Source organism: Zonotrichia leucophrys, chromosome 4 (assembly GCF_028769735.1).
Source record: "Zonotrichia leucophrys gambelii isolate GWCS_2022_RI chromosome 4, RI_Zleu_2.0, whole genome shotgun sequence".
Taxonomy (NCBI): Eukaryota; Metazoa; Chordata; class Aves; order Passeriformes; family Passerellidae; genus Zonotrichia; species Zonotrichia leucophrys.
In genome coordinates this window covers 59,438,311-59,461,291 of record NC_088173.1, presented here as the reverse complement: position 1 = coordinate 59,461,291, position 22,981 = coordinate 59,438,311, and the positions used below count along the sequence as shown (strand labels likewise).

The 22,981-nt window shown below is 39.0% G+C and overlaps 1 protein-coding gene across 1 annotated transcript in view; it reads left to right on the top strand.

Moving 5' to 3' along the window:
- The first annotated feature begins 248 nt into the window (after positions 1 to 248).
- The window catches only part of ADGRA3 (adhesion G protein-coupled receptor A3), a 54,707-nt gene continuing 31,974 nt past the window's right edge, over positions 249 to 22,981 (top strand). Inside the window, exons 1-3 of the mRNA XM_064711885.1 lie at positions 249 to 734; positions 15,040 to 15,111; positions 22,260 to 22,331. Coding sequence (XP_064567955.1) covers positions 469 to 734; positions 15,040 to 15,111; positions 22,260 to 22,331 — 410 coding nt within the window. The 5' untranslated portion in view covers positions 249 to 468. The remainder of the gene's footprint in view (positions 735 to 15,039; positions 15,112 to 22,259; positions 22,332 to 22,981) is intronic.

Genomic DNA, 22,981 nt, shown 5'->3' with positions numbered 1-22,981 from the left:
GGACAGGGCTCAGGGAGAGTCCCAGGGCCCCACAGGGCCGCAGCAAGCGAGAGCGCACAGGCTCGGCCCGTGAGGGCACGGTCCCCATAGCGGCACCCTCGACCCGGCGCCCCCAGCCGCGGCCCCTGCCCGGCGCCGCGCATGCGCGGGGGCACGTCTGCCACCCTGGCGCCTGCGCAGTGGGGCCGCGGCCCGGCGGGCGCGCTCGGTGCCGCGGGGTCCGGCCCCGGCGGGAGGCGGCGCTGCTGCCGCCGCGCTCGGCCCGACCCGCGCCACACAAAGGCGGCCGCGGCCGCCACGGCTCCCGCCCGCCCGCCGCTCCCTCGGCACCGCATGGCGGCGGCACCGCCCCCGCGGGGCTAGGCCAGGGCGGACCGGAGCCCCCTTCTTCCCTCCCTCCCTCCGGCCTCTCCCGGCCGGCCCGTCCGTCGCCGGGAGGAGCGGAGCACGGTCCTGCGCGGCCCCGCCATGCTGCCCCCGGGCCGCCGCGCTCTCTGCCGCCCGCCGCGCCGCCGCCGCCGCCCGGCGCGGGTCGTGCCCGCCGTGCTGCTGCTGCTGGCGGTGCTGGGCGGCGGCGGCGCAGCGCTGCCCCCGGGCTGCAAGTACGACGGGCGTCCCAAAAGCGCCGGCAAAGCGGCGGCCGGCGGCCCGGCGGAGGTGAAGGTGATTTGTAGCAACCTGGAGCTCGCTCAGGTCCTGCCTCCCGAGGCGCTGCCCAACCGCACGGTCACCCTGTGAGTACCGTCCCGCGTGGGGGTGGCCGGCCTCGGTGCGACGTGGATGGGTCGGAGGGGGAGTGGGAGCGCCGGTCCGAGGTGAAATGGGGTGAGCTGGGGGGCAGTGGGAGCTTAGGTGACTCCCCTCTAGTGCTGGAGAAAGCCCCGGGAGCGGATGTACTGTTCATGTTTTCCGGTAGTTTCCCGGGGTGGTCGTTTTTGAAGGGGGCGAAATGTCCCGTAACTCACTGGGGGGAGGCATCGTCCCGTGGAGCTCCCTGCGTGGAACAGCATCCCCAGCTCTCCCTCCTTCATCCCTCAGTAGGCGAGCTGTTTTTGTGCGGAGGCAATTCCTCCTCATCCATTTGAATAACAAGTTTCAAACAGGATATGCAACTTAATCCAAAGTAAAAAATATGTTGCCACTTACTTTAGACATAAGTGTGCATGTGCGAAGAGAGGCTTTGCAAGTTGTTTGCCTTCCTGGGACATGACTCTAGCAAAGAAGTTCATGGAATGGTTTGGATTGGAAGGGAGATCTCCAGGTCTCCTGGTCCAATCCCTCTGGCATGGGTAAGGTCGCTCAGCACTGGATCTCATCCGTGGGTATTCCCAAAGTGAAACCCTTGCCCTTTCTTTAGAGAGACTTATTGTGCCTGTGCTGCCATGGGAAGACTCAAGTGCAACCAGGTAATGTCAGTAAAATGCAGTGAAAAGGAGCTGAAATACGGGGTCTAGTTTAAGATATTTATGTACTTAACTGGAAATCGCAGGTTTGAAAGACCTAGCAGGAATCTGACATTTAAAAAGTACAGAATGTGCTGTCATGAGAACAACAATCTTCTGCTTTTGTGAGCATTGACAGCACTGACACATCAAGGAGCGGTGTTCTTCCAGGAGTCTTAGTGAGGTGTGAACCCCGCAGATGCATGGACCTGGACCCGTGAGAAAAGGGAAAGCAAAAAATGGGAGCTAAATAAGGCTGAAGTAGTTGTTCTTACTTGAATTTCTGCAAGGGTTCAGACAATATTTCTAAATTACTTGTGAGAAATGATTATAGATGTTCTTACTTGAAGTTTCTGAAGTAGAAAACAAGGCAAAAAGTAGAAGTGACAGTAGTTTGATCAGCAAATCTCTTAATCTTTGTTAGCCTCAAATGCTTTGCAGCTGATTACATGTTATGAGTATGGTATTATCCATTAAAATTTGATATAAGTAATGTTAGTATGGTTGATATGCTCAAGTTCACTGTGGGGTTCTTTTGGTTCAAAAAACTTGAATCACAGCTATGATTGCTGTGAAAGACAAGCAGATACCAAACACAGCAGCCTTGCTGTGAGTGGATCTTTGTTCATCATTGTAGTGACAGAAGAATTTGGAAGAATGGTTCATCTTTCATCTTGATTTTCATACTCCTTCAATATCTAGGGCATATCTTCATACACTAATTAGTCGCTTTCAATTAATCAGCCTTTGAAGTTTATAACAACTTCTGAAACATTTTTCTGATTTGAACTTTTTAGTAGACATAGCAAGAAACAATGTCATTTTTCATTGTTATTTATAGGAGATATCATAACTGAGTTGATAAAATTTAATGAACATACACTTCAAAATTTTGCTTAAATATAAAACAAGGATTGTTAAAGCAATTACCTCCTTTTCCCAAGCCTAGCTGTTGCATTCAGGTTCAGAATCTTGCATGTTTGTTGACTCTCGAGGCATGGCTTTCCATTCTCTCAGAGGTTTTGTTTTGTTGGGTCTGTTTGGTTTTTTTAATTATTATTACCAAATCCATGTTAGCCTAGATTGAAAGTGTTGGTGATGTGTGGGGCTTGTCACCAAATGCCACTTCACTAACATGTTGATTAGTAGTGTCTAGATTAATTGGTACCTAATCTTGCCAAAAATAATATTTTTTCCCCAAGCCAATACTTAAAATACTTAAACTTGGTGAACAGTTGTCTGATTAGAGTCAAACTGCCCTGAGTTATCTTGATTCTTATGAGATTCATCTATTAAGATAAGTACTACTTCTATTAGATCTTTTGGGATTATTAGATCACTGCAGAGATATGTAGCTGAAAATAGATCACTTTTGTGTATATCAGCTGCATTTTAATTCAGTTAATTTTCTTTTATGTTGATTTTATTTTGCACAAACCAGTTTTAAATACAATGACCTATATAGCTTTATATAACTTCTTATTTTTTAAACGAGTTGAGAATGATGCAAATGAAGTGATTATATGCATTTTGGAAATAATTATTTCTTCCTTATCACTGGTCAAGTTCTTAGATTTTCAGCAGATTAGCTACTGTGCCTTTAGCATTTACCATTTCTTTTTTCCCAGTGAAATACTTTTGAGGACAATAGTCTTTAGAAAGTGAGCAAATAAGTGAGAAATAGTGGAAATTAGGATAAGGGAGTAGCATTTGAGGACGCTGGCAAGGTTCTTTCAGTCTTGCACACCATTGTAGTTAGTGGTTAATGATGATACAAGTTGGGCAAGGTCAGTTAATTTATGAGTTGGGCAACATCACTTAATTTGTGTTTGCCATAAAACATGTTATTGTCCCAGTAATTTAGGTCAATGTGATGAGAATCTTCATACAATTCAGAAAAAAAAGATCCTAATTTTATTTCAACTGGTAAGAGATAAAGTAAATTTGTTTCATGACTGAGGAAGAAAAGCAGACACGGGAAGAGGACTATTAAGGTATGGAGCCCTGTTTGTGGGAGAGTAAGTAATGTGTAGGATTTCTGGCAGTACTGTAAATTGGTTTTCCTTTACAATCCAGGTAGAACTGGTTGTTGCTTTATGGGGCACTTAGGGCAAATTCCAAGGTGAATTCAAGTTCATTTATTGCTAAGGAAGAAACTTTTTTTCTTAGCATTGTATAATAACCAGTGATTTGGATGCAAATGAAGGGTGTATCTACAGGGACAGCATCGATTGCTTTGACATTTGTAGGTTAAGCAGACAGATGAGATGCTTTTGGTTTGGATATACCAAAACAGGGTGAATGTAACTGAGGTTTGTCTGCCATGCTCCTTATTTCAGTAGGTAATGAAGCCATTGACATGATGCAGATTTAAGTGAGGAATACCCTGTACTCTTGTAATGGAAGCCTGAGATAAAATAGCTGCTGCTGTTGTGTTTCTTGGTGCAAATTCAAATTATGATGGTGGATACTTATTGGCTATTAGCCATTACTTTGTTTTTGGGAAGAGAATGTGTAAGTCCACTGAAGAACAAGCCCAGAAACTTATTATCTGTTGCAAGTATTATTTACCTGTTACATATATTATTAGAACAGGAATCTAAATAGAGGAAAAGCATATGTACTCAGTGAAGAATTGCATTTCTGGATCAGGAGGCTTACTGCTCTGCAAACAACTTTGCTTAAGCACATATCCTCATAGGAGCATAGGAGTATCAGTGTTTGCACTTAAAAAAGTGTTAGGATTTACAAGCCAGAGCATTTGCCTGTGTTAATGTTCTGAGCTTTTCAAAGATACATTTTACTGGATTGCTCTTAGGAAACATCTTAAAATGTTACAGCCTTCATCCAGCTACTAAATAAAATCACATCAAACTGCATCCATTAAGAAGCTCATATGCATACTTACTTGGACTTCCAAATAGCTGTGCAATTTTTCTATTTATGACACAAATTTAAATTTCAAAAGTTTCAAAGCAAAATGTCACTGATATTGCAAGAAGCCATTTGTATTGCAATGTGTGATTACATTGTGTCTGAGTCATGTAATGTAAATGTCCTCTGTGGAAGTTTGTCTCTTTTAAAGTACATTTCTATTTACTAACTTGATGGTACTCCTGATAGCTATTGGTTTGGGTTTGGTTTTTTTGGTTTTTTTTTTTTTTGTTGGAATAGTCAGCTTTAGACTGTTAAAGTGCTGAGTACTAATAATTTGGGCAGTGATAACATTTTTGAAGGTACAGGGTACTAATAATCCCCATTGAAAGTTAAAATTTTCTTTGGCCAGTGGATACACAGGCTGTGCAAAATGCATCTTATTTATGAACACAAGGCAGTACAGAGGTTGTACTTGAGGCTGTAGTCACAATGTACTAATTCACGAGTACATGAACGTGCCTCTGTATCGGTGACATCTGACTCCTAAAAATCTTCAGTGTGTAATTTACTGATTGGCTTGTGTTCTATGCTTCTATCAGATTTTGTGTATCTTTTACCTTGTTGAGAAGAGAACCAATTTTGTGCTTTTCTATATGTACTTTTCCAACATGCATTCATTGCTGTGAGCTTGTTATAAGACATTCAGTATGTGTAGTGTTCTCTTATTATGTACACTTATTGCAAGAAAATTCTGATGTCACAATATGAACAGTGTTTTCTTCTAAATTGCAATATTTAGTTCTATTGGAAAAAGTATTCAGCTTTGGAAGACATTATGTTGCATGGTTTATATGTGTCCACTGGGATACACTGTCAAGATTGAATAGTGTTTCCTATTTCATGAAGTGCTGCAGTAATGACCTTAACATACATGGTGGTTTTGTAACTGGCAATAGTCTCCATGCAATCTTATATTCAATTGTTATATTGATTCATATTTCTTTTTAATAAAAAATACTCTTCTGTATAAGCATTTTAAAATTATTTTATGTGCCTTTATCAATGAGATGATTTTACTTTTGAATAAATACATGAGATAATTACAAATATGGCTTCTGTACCACAGGTTCAACTGTAGCAGTTGTTACAAGCCTGGGGCTCAGGTTTTGCATCAGAGCTATGTGTTGGTTGCTGTTGAGTTGAAAATAAGGGAGATGGACAGAGCTAAGTTCTGCATAACTCTGGAGAGCAAATTTAAGTTTTTGTAGTGGAACTTTTCTTTTAGTTCTCAGAGCTGCCATATTAATGTAAAAGTACCCAATACCTTTGTTCCTAAGTAGATACCCATTTAAGCAATGCTCTTTATGAGTTCGTTAGCCCTTCAATTAGCTCTAAAGTGACTATGAAATGTTGAATGTGTTATGCTGTTTCTAGCCTCAAAAAGGCAGATTTGAATCTTCATAATTAATACTTTTTTATTTTATTGTCCTTTTTGATCAGTAGTATTCCTGGGTTTGCTTCAGAAATGCAAAATACTGAAATTTTTGTTTTTATTTAATGCCAAGAGTAAAAGAATGGAACTAGAATTTGTGCTGCAGTGATGAAGAACGAATAACTTCTTATGTTTCCGTGCTTGCAGTTTGCTCATGTTTCAGAGGTTATTTTTGTAATTTAAAACAACTATGGAGCTGCAAGTTTAGATTTTTCAGAATTTAATGGTTCCCATATGTACTTTGCATGGGCCAGATATGTTGCAGGTTCATGGATTTGTCATTACTGCCTTATATAGTCTGTCTTTACCATTACAGTCTATAATTTTTGAATCTGTTCAGTGTAAATGCATTTTTTGTACAACTAGTTAATCCATGAAGATTAAAAACAGTTGAGCATTTCTTTTCATCAGTGATAATAAACTGTTTAAGAACATCAGCCACATAATGTTTTTGTGAGTTTTTCTTTCTGTAGTTAGATAAATAACGAATTTTAAATTTATTTTTAAAAATAATATAATCTATCAAATGTCTCTAGTCTTTATGTAGTAAATAGCTGAGAATTTAATTTTCCCCTGCTATTCACTGTTTGGGTGCTTAGCAGTGCCAGCTGCAATGCCTTGTTGCTCTGGAGTGCTGGAGATCATATCCTGCACTAATTACAGTGTACTGGATCGCTGTGATGTGGCTGATCCCTGTGCACTGCTGCAGGGCACGGCCAGTGGTGGGGACAGCGCTGTCCCACAGGTGTCCAGGCTGCCCTGGGGCCAGGCAGATGCCAGGGCACTGCAGGGCAGAGCTTTTGGGTCCCCCGGGAGCAGACTGCCTGCTTTGCTTGTGTGTGTGATCCAGGCTGGTCAGCCGGGTTTGGCTGGGCTGCAGAGTTCCACTTCTGGTAAGACAGACCAAAAGTTTTTTGGGGAGAGGGAAGAAACTCAAACATAAGAGATGCAGACTGATTAAAGATGTTTAAGAAATAGGCAGCTTAATTCCACCGTTCTTTCTGCACTGGTCAATGTGTTCTAGGATTCGCCCAAACTCCAGGTGGCTGAGGACTGTGCTGTTTACAGGTGTTTTGTCTAAAAGTACAATCTGTGCCCTCTGCTACGTCACTTCAGTCTAGGGAAAGAAGGTGCTTTGAGGTAGGGGGAGGGAGGTTAGAGTCTAGAGTGAATAAATGCAGAAGGACTGGAATAAGAGATAGAGGCTATTGCTGGGAATTGGGATTGAAGTCTGGGTTTCCTCGAATTGGTATGTCAGTTATGGAGGTGGGAACCCGGAAAACTTAACAGGGAGTGAAGGCAGAGCAGACAAGGTACTGAAGGCTGAATGTAAACTGGCTTGATGTGGGATCAACAACATTCTTGGAAATTCAGCAGCTACCCCCAAAATCACTAGAGATGATTGACATCTCTATGCCAGTAAGAGAGATGGGTCATATGAGGAATAGTGGGGATATAACACAATCCAGGAAAGTTCTTCTGGTGCTGTGCACATGATGTGCTGTTTCCACCTGAGCTGTTCCTGTCAGATACAAGAGGTCCTTATTAGCTTTCCCATGATTTATTTTACCTTGAAACTGATTATCAGGCAGAGTTTTTGCAAGATACACTTAGGTTTCTAAAAGTGTCCTGTCAGACATTCCGGACAGCCTATTCCAATTCTCGGACTGTTTTTTCAGGATAACAGTGTCTGGTGTTAACAGGAACTTTAAGCAGTTCTCTTAATTTGTGTGCTGATTGACTCCTTGATGCTTCTATGGGTTGCAGTGACCTGACTTATGGCTGTGTGCTGCAGATCTCCTTCAACCTTCTCTTCTGCTTCTGACACAGGGATGATGAGATGCAAGGGCTGAGGAGATCTCCCCCTGTGTGGGGAATGTTGCATCAGCATCCAGCTGTCGGTAAAAGTGTAGCCTAAACTGGAGCTGGTGTGTTCATACCTTCGCCTCCCAGTCTATGGCTGTGTGGATGTTTGTGTTTTTCCCTCCCCTCCCTGGCTGCAGTACTAGCATTTGTCTGGCTCCATGCCTAGTCAGTTCAGGGAGCTAAGCTATCCAAAAACTGTTTACTTCTGTAGGATTAGGATATAAATTTTTGTAAATGTATCTTTGTGTGCCAGCAGCTGACAGGAAGTGCTTGTTAACGTGTCTAGACAAAGCACTTTCATAGAGAGCAGGTACACCTGGTAGGAAATGTGAACGCATGTGAGACTGGGTGTGACAGTCTATGTTCTAATTAGTGCTACTGTGATATGACACAGAGAATTTATTAATTTATTTGCCATAGCAGGTAAAGTTGGAAGTGGCTGGCAAGGTATCCATGTGTGGTGTTTTGTGAGAAGAAAGTTATTCTTGCATGTGAGGATGGATTTTTTTGGAGTCAGGTGAACTTGCACTGAACTACAAATCAGTGGTAATCCTAAAACTTACAGAGCTGCTGGCTAAGTGGGAAAATCAGGAGGGAGCAGAAGTTTGTAAACCAAGACAGTTACTACAGAAAAAGTTGATCATGATATCTTAAAATAATGCAGGTGCTACAGATCTAACCAGTGGGGAGAGAACTTGGAGGAATCTTTCTAGAATGAAGTGGTCACAAGGCTTTGACTTCTGATGCTTTCTGGTTGCTTTAAAAATGGCAACACAGAGTTAATGTTGGAAGAAATAGGGTGTAGCTGTGTCCTCTGAATTTTCTCCATGGTAGGCTTTTGAACCTGGCATAAATACAAGAAAGAAAGCAAAATTTGGTTGGTAATTTTGTAATTTCACAAGAATTTATTTTAGAATTAGTATGATTTTCAGCAGTGTTGCTGCTCATTCTCACATTCTGTTTTGCCCCTCTGTTTTGTCCTTTTCTAAGATGATTTTTATTTGGTACTATTAAAACTTAGAAAACTTGCTGTGTTGCTCCAGTGATTGGCAGTGTTTTTCCCTAGAAATAATTTCTGTCCTTAAGAGCAGTTTGTTTTTAATGAAAAGCAATAAATGAAGTGTGTTGCTGCAAACTGAATATCAAGAAAAAAAATTTTTAACAGCACTGCATAGTGGGCATCACTGCTTGAAAAATCCAGGGATTGTGTAGGAAAAATAAAGATTCCTCATTAGATTATATAAATGTAGCACATTACCAGTTAAAAATGGAGCAGTATAAGTAGACACAGTTTTAATTCTGTAATTTCATTACTTCTGAGGGGTTTAGTTTACAATTTTAATATCGTTTAATACGCATAATAATGAAATATTGCAGGAAATCTTTTATCTGTTGCAAACTTCTATTTTGCAAATATTTCATTGCTAAGCTTCCTTAATTATAATGGTTTTGTTGAATTGGAAAATACTGTCTCCTTTTGTTAGAGTTTTGGAATTAATAATAGATCTTTCTCTGTAAAAAGCTTATGGAGTGCTTTCATTTCAGAGTTACTATTAAGCAAATACTGTTTGTGTTCTGTTCAGTTTAGGTTTCAAGGTTTCTTTTGCTTTGATACCAGTAACTCACTAGAAGGCAAAATACTAACTGTTGTAAAATACTGGGCTTATATCCTTGTTAATTCACAGTTTCTAGAAGAAAAACATTGAGAAATGTTTCTTTTTCCATGTTCACAACTTTCAGCAGAAAGCATTTTTCTTGGTTGTTTGCAGATGGTTATTTTAATCTGACTCTTGCTGGTGGCCACTTTCCCAGTCCCTAGAGTATGCAGTCACCATGAATTGATCTGATTTATTGTCTGTTTCCTGGCTCTCCATTTGAGTCTTTTAAAATGTGTTTTGGAAGTTACTTCAGTGTTCAGCTAACAGTTATGCTTCATACAGGCTTCTTGGTGGTCATTTTGACTATTTGGTAATAGTGTTAATGGATGTGTGTGTGTTTTAATTATATTCTTTGGATTAGGATTCATTTGTGATGTTAGGAGATGCATTCTAAATTACAGCCTAATTCACTGCTTAGTGATAGTTGTTTTACAGCTGACAAGCCAGAATGGTTTCACAGAACAAAACTTTTTCTACTCAGTGCATTCTAATGATGGAAATGGATCCAGCAGTGATTTTATTCTCCCTCTGTATGAGAAAGGGAAGTTAGGACACCATCTTTGGTACCTATTGCTAAAATTCCTCATAGTACAAAGAGCAGACTTTGGGTTTGGCTGCATTTATGTTTTGCATGCTGAGCATCTACTGCTAAAGGTCTAGCCAATAAGTTAATAGTCATAGTTGAGTTTCTTTGCAGTTTTTTCAAAGTTGTCTGCCAGTTTGTGGAGCAAAATGGAAAATGGGCTTTTGATCCAAGCTATATTCAACAAAGAAACATTTCAGCAATGTTCTTGGAATAGGTGAAAAGCTGGGGAGAGTTAAGGGGGTTTGAGGGGTTTGGTACTTTTCTTGAGGTACATTGACTCTTGGTCTCTCCGATCATCTGCTCAGAGAAAGAGGGAAATGCTTTGTTGCAAGGTAACTTGAGTTGTCCATAATTTTTCTAGAACCTACTTTTCAGCTGCTTGTTCTTCCAGGTTTTTTAGTCTTAATTCCCATGGCCATGTTTTTTTTAACACAGGAACTATCATTGCCTGCATTAGTTTCACATTTTATTTTCTGATATATAAGTGTTGGACAAGCAAAATGTGTTTGTTCCAATGAGGTGTTGTTGATTATTTAAAAGAAAACAAAAATCCCATATGGCACTCATAGGAAATATGGAGCAACAGTGGCATTGGGCTGTGGAAACCCCTTCCCTTGTGAATCTTCAGTGACATCATTTATGTTTCAAAGTAATTTGTTAGAGTTGAATAAGATGGGGATGGGTGCAGCTCTCAGCTCAATGGTGGCTCTCTACTGTTTTCTCTTTAGACTTCTTAATGATGGAAAAGTTAGCATATTTTCAGAATTACTTGGCTCTTTGGAAAAATTATGATCTTATACTAGTAACTTAGAATTATTATTGATCACAAATAATATCCTGTGCCTAAGTGGTACATAATAGTCCATCATTTCATTGTACATTAATGCACAGAAACTGAAAGTGACTATAAAACATCTGCTTTCAGGTGGATGCTTTATTACATTTTGTCTTCTTGTGCCACATCTCTTAATACTTCAAATAATGTATAGACTATATATTAATAGCAAGCTTTAAACTGCATTTTTTTAAGATTACACAACATTTTTGGGTGATGAAGTGTTTTAAGTTATATGGAGTGTTGTAAAATCTATCATTTATTGTACTAAACCTTTATGGTTGATCAAGTAACAGCCTCTGCAGAGAAAATACTTAATCAGTCTGACTGTAATTTGTAAATCACACTCAAGAGAGAAATTTACCTTGTACCCAGATATTCAAAGGCATCTACATTAGACCTGTTATTTTATAGGCAATGTCAGAAAACTTTTTTTTTCTTACAGAACTGTTATTTTTATTTAGTTTAAATTTAGTTCAGTCAGTTATAGCTATTTTTGAAGTGGTTCCAGCTCCATTTTGAACAACTTATTTTTCTGGAAAAACACAGGTATATCAATAAATCTTTAGATGAAGTAAATTGTAACTAAGATACAATTTAATTTCTGTGCTACCGAGGATTGTAATTTGCTTGCTTGTGTTGACTTAGATCAATGTATGCTTGTGAATATCAGGTGTTTTTTTTCCTTAATTTATCCTGAAGTGTGGAATTGGTATGCATTTTTTTCTTGCTGCTGCTGTTATGCCTTATGTTCAGTTTGCATTAACTATTAATGATTTTTTATAAGCTTCTTCATTTACTTCTTTATATATTATTACTATTTTTCTTCATGCATACATTTCTGAAACCAGAAAGGATGTTGAAATAGAGGTGTACTTTATTTGGTTTTCTGGTGAATGTACCCAGTACCTGCCATTTTTACAAATAATACTTATTATTTAGGTTGAAACCTTTTTCTCTTTGAGTAGAAGAGGAAGTAGGTTCAGAGACTTTAGGATATGTAATTTTAATGCTTCAGGTTAAATTTTACTAGTTTTGTGGGCATTCCAATTTGTAGATGATGTTTATTATTATTACTACCAAGCTTGCACTCTTGCAAATGTATTTAGTGGTTTTGTGTTAAAAGTTGTGCCATTCTTGATGGAAAGAGTTATTGAAATACATATACATTTTTTAAGAGTGCCTGTGCTTCCTTGGTTCCTATGTGTTTTTAAAAACCAGCACTGGTTCTTTTGTTCATCTAGTTTATCGCAGCTGCGGGCAAGGGAAAAATTTCCTTATTTTCTTCCTGTGAGGTAGCCCAATGTATTGGACTACAGAACTATGTTTTCACAAGAGCAAATGCTCTTCACTGACACTCTAGTAGGTGTTACAGGCATTATAGCAATACAATAGCAATTTCTCAGGATACTTTTTTTTCCCCCTTCTTCCTTTCCACCATTCCTGCGATCAGTCTTCACCTGGTATTACCTGTGTAGGATACTAGGTTGATCACACTTGTGTAGTTGACACATAAATCAATCTCCTGGGAGTTACCCTGGATAAATGTGTGGTTTAACATTTGCAGCTCGTGGAGCAGTGGGCACCAGGGATGGGTTGACATGAGCTGCAGAAATACATGGTATGATTGGAAGGTGAGAAAAAGGAATGGACTCTCCTCATTTTAGCATCAGAACACATTACCTTTCTTGAATGATTTAAGGTTAACTTTAAGAATTTTCAAACCTTCTTACCATCAGGCTGGAAATGAAAGGATTTTCAAACAGTTTGTTCAGCTGTCTTGACTTTGTGAGATGAGAAAGAGAAATTGTCAGAGCCAGAATTTTTGACAATAAATGCCGGCTCTTTGTTTGTCCAAACTATAGAGACTTGAGGTAATCTTTGGGAAACCTGGAGAAAACTACTTAATATAATATACAGCTTTGTCAAAATGATGCTGTTTTTGTAGATTGCTAGATCTGTATTTTAGTTTTATCTTCTTCATTGTATGTTTTGAAGTATTATTCCTTGTCATTATATAGTAAATTTTATGCACTGGAGGAAAGAGGGGGATATGTGTGTGTGTGTTTGGTTTATGGTTGTTTTAAAGGACATCTGAAAGATGTAGTGGACTGGAAAGAAATCTCATAGTGTGGCACCTTTAGGTTATCGAGCCTGAAGATGTAATTGGTGTAAGTGAAGAACTGTGGGGATGTGTTGGATATGAAGGATGCATTTGATAGAGAATCTGTCTGAAATTGAGGTGACTGTAGCAGAAGTTGTGCAACAATCTGACAGTGAATAAATTTCCAGGACAAGATGATTCTTCTAAAGCTGAAGAGCTTTTAGAAGAACTTGGGGATGAAATTTCTGAAGTCTTGCTTAGAATGAACATGATTTTGAGGACTGGAGGATAGCAAATGCTTAGTTTTAAAATTGCATCACCATTTGCATGGTTCCAAGTCTGATGTTTGTGTTGAAAAATCAGTAGAACTTATAATAAATATATTGGATACCTGGATAAAGGTACCATGGAAAATTTACATCTCCTGTAATGAGAAGCTCTTCCTCACCTCCTTTGGAGCTTTTCAGAGTCAGCAAAATATTTACAAAGTTCATCTAGCTGTTATAATGAAGCATGCTTTTCTAAAAGGTGTGTCTGTCCCTTGCCAAAGGCATTTGATGGAAAAAGTACGTCAGTCTTAAATGGAGGATGATCAGATGAGCAGCTGACTTGCTAAAGGATAAGAAGAGGGTGTGGAACTAAATCCTTCTCAGTGGAGTGGAGTCATAGAGAATTGTAATGCACAACTTACTTCCTAATGACCTGTAAAACAGTGTGAGTAAGGGGTAGACATAGTTGAGTGAGTTGATTGATGTAATAAGGATGAGGATAAAGTGAAGAATTTTGGAAGAAGTTTTTGAAAGTAATTGGGCAATAAAATGGCAGCAGCAGCACTGTAAAAAATTGAAAAATTTATTGGGGACTAAACCTCTGCTGTCTTATATAAGATGATGGGCATTGAGGTGACTAGAAATCTTAGATTCTTAGCATAAGTGATAAAGGCAGATTATATGTTAAGAATTGCTAGGGAAATTGTAGGAAACAACGTCGTTACTCCAGTATGTAGAACTGTGACTTGTCTGTGTGTTGTGCACTATTTCAGGTCTAGTGGTTTTACCTCACAATTTTTTCAGTGTAATAAAGATGGAAGGAACTCAGAAATTATTAAGTGGCACAAATGGCTTTTATGTAAAGAATAATTACGTAAAACATGGATTTTACACATGGAAAAAAGACATCTAGTTTTGTACCTAATTGCACATAGCAAAAAGAGGGTAAGTGGATTGATTACTGTGTGTTTCTCTTTTCAGAAGTGGGGAACATTAAATAAAGCTGGCAGGAGGTGTTTTCAGAACAAGTGAAATGAAGCATTTTTTATGGATTGGAGAGTTGTACTGCAAACCCTTTTGTAAGGAGTATTGTAGAGGCCAAAATTTGACATGATTCAAAAGGAAAACAGGTTATTTTGTTTTGGTTTGGTTTTTTGTCCAACAGAGAGCTATGTGGTTGTATAGAAAGCAGATCCTTCTAAGTAAGGAAATAGCAGCCATACAAAGAATTTCCTACCTTGAGGATAATTAGCATCTGCTGTGATGTGTGCAGATGGCTGTGATTGGAGGAGAGGGTGCTTGGCAAGATAGACCTGATCCAGTTATTCCAAAGGAAGAAGGAATTTGTGGTTGGGTTGTCCTTTAGGAGAAGAAAGGATAGATGAATGCTTGCTGAGCTTATTTGCAGACGTTTTAAAAAGATTGCATTGAGGAATAGGATGAATGTGTGAAGGATGGCTGGGAAAGGTAGTACAGTCTGGGAGAAGTGCATGTGTGTGTGTGGCTAAAAAGGGGAGCAGAGGAAGTGGGGAGAAGGCAAGATGCTGCTTGGTTTGGAAAACTAAAATGGGTATAGAAGACAAGAATGTTGAATGTAGTGATTTGTTCTTTAATGCTTAATTTCTACCTCACCACTTCTGGGTCTTATTAGGATAATCCTAGATGGGTGTTCTTCCTTTGCGATGTTATATATGTAAGCTTGCATGGTACTTAAAGCAGATGACATACAAAACCTTCTTTTTCTCCTTTGTCATATTTAAGCAGTGCTGTTGTACACACCTCAAGAAAATGAGCCAGGCAGTTTGTACAGGCTGTTAAACAAAAAGAGTTACAAAAGAAGTGTAAGCTGTAGCAAAAAAAAAAAGTTACCAAAATTATAATACATTGTTCTCAATTGGTTTGATTTTCAGGATTTTGAGTAACAATAAAATAACAGAGTTGAAGAATGGTTCCTTCTCTGGATTACACCTTCTTGAAAGATTGTAAGTATTTCTTGAAAAGCTATTTTCACTTTAAAAATCAAGTCGTATACTGTTTGTTTCATTAATAATTTTAAGAACAGAATGTCTTAAATAAGGGATCTGTTCTTTATTTTGATGTCTTTTTTGTGATTGAAGAGTTAACATATGAATATGGATGAATTAATTATTCAACAGTATAAATAACATAACAGCAAAAAAGGGATAATCTCACCTGCAGGTGAGAGGGCAGTTTCAGTGAGAATTTTACTGGAATGCTGTGATGGCTGGAATTGCTTTCAAAATGTTTTTTGTTTCATTATGCAAACACTCTGTTGTAAAGAAAATTATATCTTTAATTTCTTCAGTATCAAACCATTTATTGAACAGTTGCAAAGTATATTTGCAGGAGAAGCATATGTATTACAGCCCCTAAGAGAGACTTGATTTATTAAAGATTTGTTGTTGACATTTATTTCGAGAGTTTTACTGCTTACTTCACAGCTTTGCTATATGCCAAAGGTACAGGGGATGGGAGTGAGTCTGATGGGAGTAACTTCTTGGATATCTTTTGCTTCCTGTTTTCACTTTCCTTACAGATGATACATTGCCTATGAGATAAGAAGCAGCATTGTAGCTTCTCGTACAGTCAGCCTTTTTCCAGCTGGTAGAAGGTCAGGATTGGCAGGTTGATCTACCTGGGAGCAAGCATAAACTTTAGAGATAAGGATTTTTCTAGGCCATTTGACTGGGAAAGTAGCCAGCTTCATAATCATCTCACAGCATCTAGGAAGAGTTCCAAACAGCTTTTGGCTTCAGGGAATTAAAAGTATTTTATTCTTCCTCTAAAACTCAAAGGCTCCAACCCCAGTCACCTGACCTAAATAAATTCAAACACTTCTACCATTCCCTCTCCCATGTACCAGAAGAAAGCATCTTTTCACTGGCAGATGAACTTGATTGTAGAAGTAAGTTGCTGTTCCCAAGAAGCAAGGTTATCAGCAGTGATGGCATTTGATGAGGTAATAAAGGCATCTGCTGATGGTTGTTATTTGTTGAAACTCATTACAGTTTTCAGACAGGAAACACTTGAAACTCTAGTTAGTTTGAGATGATGATTTAAGTTTTCTTCATTAATCCAAATCTTAATTTTCTTTAAAATCATAAGAATGCAGCTTTCTTCCATTTAACTTCTGTCATTTGTAAGGTTTTTTTTAGATTATTTTAATATCTTCTTTCATGAAAAGGAAAAGAAAGCAGCAAGGCTGGCATCAAGTTTTCAGCATTTGAAGTGAGCTGGGATATCAGTATTTTAGAGGGTGTGGTAGTCTCATCAGAATGAGAACATTCTTTATTGTGCACTATTGTAGGAGTTAATTCATCAGCAAAAGCTTAATAATGGCCAAGTGTCTTCATTAGAAGTGGAGGGTTGACAAGTGTGCTACACTAATTAGAAATGATATTTTCTTTTTTTTTTTTCCTTTTGTACATGCACAACTTGTTTAACAGACATAGATATTTAGCCACAGTAAATTTTTTCTCTTTAAATGTTTTGTGACCTTGGACAGAAACTACTATTGTAATTAAAATAGTTTTTCAAACTGAAATAGATAATCAGTATTAAAAGGAAAAACAGTTGAAAGTCACAGTAACTATTTTAAACATTCACATGGTTAAGTAGTTTCGAATTATTTTCCTGCTGTTCATTGTAAGAACTTGCATGCCTTGAAAATTGCGTTTTTTGACATTTTCTTGCTTATACTTTCCCTTGTTTCCTTATGAGTGTTTTGTGCTTTGTAGATAAGTTCCTTTCCCACATTCAATTTAAGAGATGAAATGGAGATAACAGGAATAAATTCTCAGTATTTGAATAGTTAATCCAGACAGTATGATTGTCACTTTACTGCTTACTAGGGCAGAGATTCTGTATGCATTTCATGTTTCTTTGTTCATTCCTTGTTATGTTACACTTGATAGGAAAAACATTTGCCATTTCACTGTAGTGGCTTTCAGGTAGAGATTATAGATGTGTTGTGATGAGCCAGCAGGGAGCCCTGGGGACCAAGAAGGCCAAGGGCATCCTGGCCTGTGTCAGGAACAGTGTGGCAGCAGGAGCAGGGAGGGCATCCTGCCCCTGTGCTCAGCACTGGTGAGGCCTCACCTTGAGTGCTGTGCCCAGCTCTGGCCCCTCAGTTTGGGAAGGACCTTGGGACCCTCGAGTGCATCCAGAGGAGGCAGCGGGGCTGGAGAGGGGCTGGGAACACAAACCCTGTGAGGAACCCCTGAGGGAGCTGGGTGTGCTCAGCCTGGAGAAAAGGAGACTCAGGGGTGCCCTTATCCCTCTCTACAGCTCCCTGAGAGGTGTTTGCAGTCAGGTGGGGTTGGTCTCTTTCTCCAGGCAGCAGCTGGCAGAACCAGAGGGCACAGTCTCAAGCTGCAGCTAGGGAAGTTTAGGTTGGATCTTAGGAAAAAAGTTTGTCATGGAAAGAGTGATAAAGTACTGGAATGGTCTCTCTGAGGAGGTAGTGGAGTCACCATCGCTGGATGTGGCACTTTTTAAAAAAAGACTGGATGTGGCACTCGATGACGTGGTTTAGTTGAGGTGTTAGGGCTGGGATGATCTTGAAGGTCTCTTCCAACCTAGTGATTCTGTGATATATTTAAATAAGGCCTTTAGAAAAATAAATCAGAGGAATATGTCAGGAACATGTATCTGCATAATAATTGATTGAATTTTAATCAATACTGACAACTTTATAATTAATTTGTTAACATACTCACCTTTTTTCTTCTGTTCAGGTCTTGAAAATTTTAATGAAAATGTAGATATTGATGCATAGTTTCTGTCATTGTATTAATTTTTCTGGTAAATTTGGGGACATGGTATTTGTAGTGGCAACTTGTTGCACTTCAGGTCATCATTTTACTCAAACATGTTATCACTTGACCTCATCCACATCAGGTAATTCTTCTGTGTTACTATTGAAAGGGATATAGTTTTGGGGCTTACAAGCAGCAAATAAAACAATGAGCAAGTGCTTTAAAAATGGTGGCCCCAGATAGACATAGTAAGTCATAGTTTTAATAAATAATAATATTTACAGATGTGTTAATTTATGATAATGTGAATTTGCTAATGTATTGTTTTGTAAAGAGGGTGATAAATTTACCAAAATAGAAGTTCAATTTTACTGGAAAGTGAAATGTATGTTAATTAGAGCAGAAAATGACTATGCTATGTCTACATCTAGTCTTACAGGAAAAAGTATGCAAATAAGAGTAATCAGGTCAAAAATTTTAACACATGTCTTAAGTGGTAATAAAAGTGTCTCTGCAAAAAGATGCTAAGTATTTTAATCTCCATTTTGTTTTCATATTAATTTGAAATTCAGCAAAGACAAGTGCAAAGGATCTTGCACCAGGGGAAGCGTAGCCCCAAGCACCAGCACAGGCTGGCACTGACCTGCTGCAAAGCAGCTCTGTAGAGAAGGACCTGGGGCTCCTGGTGGACACCAAGTGTCCATGAGCCAGCAGTGCCCTTGTGGCCAGGAGGGCCAGTGGTACCTGGGGTGCATTAGGGAGAGCATTGCCAGCAGGCTGAGGGAGGTGATCCTGCCCCTCTGCTCAGCCCTGGTGAAGCTCATCTGGAGTTCTGTGTCCAGTTTTGGGCTCCTCAGTACCAGAGAGACATGGAGCTCCTGGAACAGGCCCAGAGGAGGGGGACAAAGATGCTGAAGGGACTGGAACAGCTCTGTTGTGAGGACAGGCTGAGGGAGCTGGGCCTGTTCAGCCTTGAGAAGACACAGCTGGGAGGGGAGCTCATCAATGTCTGTCAGTACCTGAGGGAGGGTGACAGGAGATGGAGCCGGGCTCTGCTTAGTGGGGCTGAGCAACAGGACAAGAGGGAACAGGCAGAAACTGATGCAGAGAAGTTCCACCTGAACATGAGGAAGAACTTTTTTACTGTGCAGGTGACAGGAGATAGAACAGCTTTCCCAGGAGTCTATCATACTGGAGATACTCAAGAACCACCCGGACACAATCCTGCTCCATGTACTCTAGGATGACTGCACGTGGCAGGGAGGTTGGGTCAAATGACCCACTGTAGTCCCTTCCAGCCTGACCCATTGGGTGGTACTGGGAAATGTAAAAATTCAGTTGTAAGTATTTGTTTGATTTGCCCACAAAAAATGTACACCACAGAGAGCCAAAGAGGCTATCTTTGTAATGTGTGTAATGTATAACTATTACTATTACAGAAATTACAATTTCTGTAATTTCTTACCTTGTGCTCTTCCTTCATTTCCCTCTTGAAAAGGCCTTTCATATAGGAGGAGTCCATGGTAGCTAATATGTTTCCTGTTTACTTTCAAGTAGTGTTAAGGAAGAAAAGATAATTTATCCAGTGGTAGGAAAGAAAACTGAATGTGTGATGGTGAAATCTGCATCCTGTGAGGTTTTCAGGCTTTTATTGGATGTAACAGTGGGGCACTTGATCTGATTTAGTGGTAATTTGAGCCAGAATATGGAGTACATGACTGACCTCAAAACATCCCTTGAAACCTGTTTTTCTACAATCCTAACATCTGTTAGTTGCCTTGACTGATAAATATGGGGAAGCCCTTATTTACGGTGTTATTTAGATTTAGGAGAAAATTAAGAATCTTTTACTACATTCTCAGTGTAAGATTTCTCTAGTGCCTGGCTTGTGATTTGTGTTGTTATGGGGATGGGGATTTTTGTTTGGTTTTTTGGTGGTTTTTTGGTGGGTTGGTTGGGTTTGGGGGGGGCATTTTTTTTTTGTTAGACCTTTTTTTGGGGGGCGTGTTTTTTGGTTTGTTTTCCTTCTTTTGATTTTTAGAAGGATTTTTGATGATGGAAGATAAAGTTATTATAATATAAATGATGTTACCCTTACTCAAATCCTTTTCTACATTTCTTTTGGAGAGATTTTCTTCCATTTGGACAAATATGTATCTAGAGATATATCTTGCTTAGTTGAGCTTTGCCAAAGAAAAATCACCATCTGAAATTATTAATTTCCACTTGCTGAAGCTAAAATATAGTTTATATAAATGTATTCATTGATGTTAAAACCAGCAAAAACATTCAAGCCAAGCACAACTTTCTAGTAAGGTTGTCTTCCCCACCTCTCTTTTTTGTGAGAAATACAAGTCTGTTGGTTTAACCACCACTGTAATTTCTTCATTTAAAGACTGTTCTACATGCTGCTGTCCTGGTAGTAGCACCAGCCTATGTTGCATTAACATCTTTCCCTGTTTCTAAAGAGCTACTAGACGTGTCAGCACTTAATTTTGGGATCTTTTGGTATCTCTTTTGTTTCACAGATTTCCTCTGGAAATAATTTTGGTAGATTGATATACAGCTAATGCCTACCCAAAGGGTAAAAGCCCCAACCAAACAGAGACTCCTCAGCTGTTGTAGTTGCAGGTTGAGAAAAGTCTTAGCATGTTGGACATTCATTGATATGAATCCACTGCAGTGGATTTATAAAAGAGGTGTATCAGGGAGTACTCTTTGAATTCATGGAGTGACATCAAAGAGCCCTGATAATCTAGACTAGTGGATTTCCAAGGCATGTTGTGAAGGTTTTTCTCCCTCAGTGGTTTCAACATTGAGGTTTTAAGTGGAAGTTACGTGATTTTAAATAAAAATTTGAAATATGAAGAGTAAGTGTGATTTTTCTTCTCTACTTCAAAGATTGATGGTAAATGAGTGATGAAAACCTTTTATTAGTCTCAGATTTGCCATGATCTGGTATTCCAGGGTGTTATATGCCTGAAAGAGCCAGCTCTTTGGGCTCCTGGTACTACTGCACTGGAAGTACTTGGCATTTCCTGCTGCCATAGCAAGGGAAGAAAATAAAGTTAAGAGAAGTGTGTATATGAATATTAATTTACTGCAAGGTGAATTTAACGTATTTCAGGTATTTCAGATGTTTAGGTAGAGCGTTCAGGTGTGATCCATGTGCCGTGACGCTGTCTGTTGTACCATGATTTGTTAATCCGTCTGCAGGAAATGCTGTTGTGAAATCTTGGGACAAATTATATTTTTACTCATGAATTTCTGTGTGATGGTAGATGTAATCCTCTTGTACAGCAGAATTATTAATGTTGTGGTAGATGTGGAGATCTTTTTTCTACTCTTGAAAATTTAATCTCTGCTTTTGAATGAAAGTACTATTTTTCTTTTCAAATCTAGAATGTTTGGATATGATCAATGAGTGAGAAACTTTACCTATAGTAATAAGCACCTGTGAAGTTTCAGATAGTACTAAAGTAAAAATCAAGTGTGACTAGGGAGGTGGAAGTAATTTTAGCATTCATGCAGTGATAAGGTTTGTTCAAAACTAGTATAAGTGCTGTCAGCTGCTTTCTGTGACCTTTGAAATTAAGCTGTATCTGCAGAATATCTCAAGTTAGGAGTTAAAACTCCTATATCACTTGTACAATTAATAAAGCAGTTTAATTTAATGATTACTTTACATTTCTCCTTACAGTCTCTGGAAAATTAAGATTTAAAAATTTGCTCTGAAATTTTTTCACCAGCTGTATCTGGGATTTTCAATGAGGGCTTTGCTATTGTGCCAGCAACATAAGTGGAAAATTTCAGTGTTGGGTCTTCAGTGTATTTTCAAGATCATATTTTGCTTTTTTGGGTAGGTGTTGGGCACTACTGAAGTATTGAAAGTTGGATAGGCTACAGAAGATAACATGTGCTGGACAGTATCATACTGTGTAATAAACAGGTGTCTCACCCTGCATAGCTGTGAACTGTTCACACTGTGGCAAAGTATCTTTGAGGCTATATAATTTCACCTGATTCAAACTGATAGAATGTTTAATGACATACACGTGCTGTTTCTGTTTCTCCTTGTAGCTAAAACAGAGATTTTTTCAATCTGGAATGGGAATCTGTTAGAGAAATAAAAATATGTTGTTGGGTTTTTTGTTTGATGTTTTGTTCTGAGTTTTTTTGGGGATGGTTTGGTTGGTTTTGGGTTGTTTGTGGGGAGGAGGGTCAGTTTGGTTTGGGTGGGGTTTTTTTTGAGGTTCTCAAGCAAATTGAGACAAGTTACATGTATCTTTACAAATATCTCTGTTTTAAAGTGTAATTTTTGGTAAGTGCTGTGTCTTACTTTTTCTCCACAGGGATCTTAAGAACAATCTTATTAGTACCATAGATCCAGGAGCTTTTCTGGGGCTTTCATCTTTGAAAAGACTGTAAGTAGTATATTTAGCTAGTCAGTTTAAACAAAACAAATAAAAAACTTCTCAGAGAGAGAGTAAGTCTAAGCTTCTGGAACTTTAGAGAGCAAAGTTATTATATATTAAAAGTTGAATATATATGTATACTATATATATGTGATGTATAATATATACAGGCGTTGTGGAATAAGGACTTTACTTGTAAAATTGTAAAGCAGGTATGTTTTATTTCTAGCTGGGATGCATGGGGGATATTTCCACCATACATGTGTACCTGGTGAGACAGGTGCCAGGTTTAAATAAACATTGATCCCACAAGCTCACACCTCCCTGCCTGCCCATTCTCTGCCTCTTTGTGCTTCATACTATAATTAGCCTTCTGTGGTGCCTTCTGGTGGTCATGGCCAGGGCCTTCTTGGTGAAGTAAGAGGTCTTCCTCAGGGGTTGCTTTTTGACCTCATCTCTGGGCAGGTGCAGTGGAGGTTTGGTTAACTCTCAGGTCAGTTTGTCCTGGCCAAAACCAGGAGCCTGGCTTTTTCTGGCTTCTTAAGTAAAAGGTTCTGCTTTATTGGTTTTCTACAATACTTGAGTCTTGCCTTTACTGAGTTTTCACAATATATATCTTACCTTTATGGCCTTCTACTAGCAACTGTATTCTTGTGTTC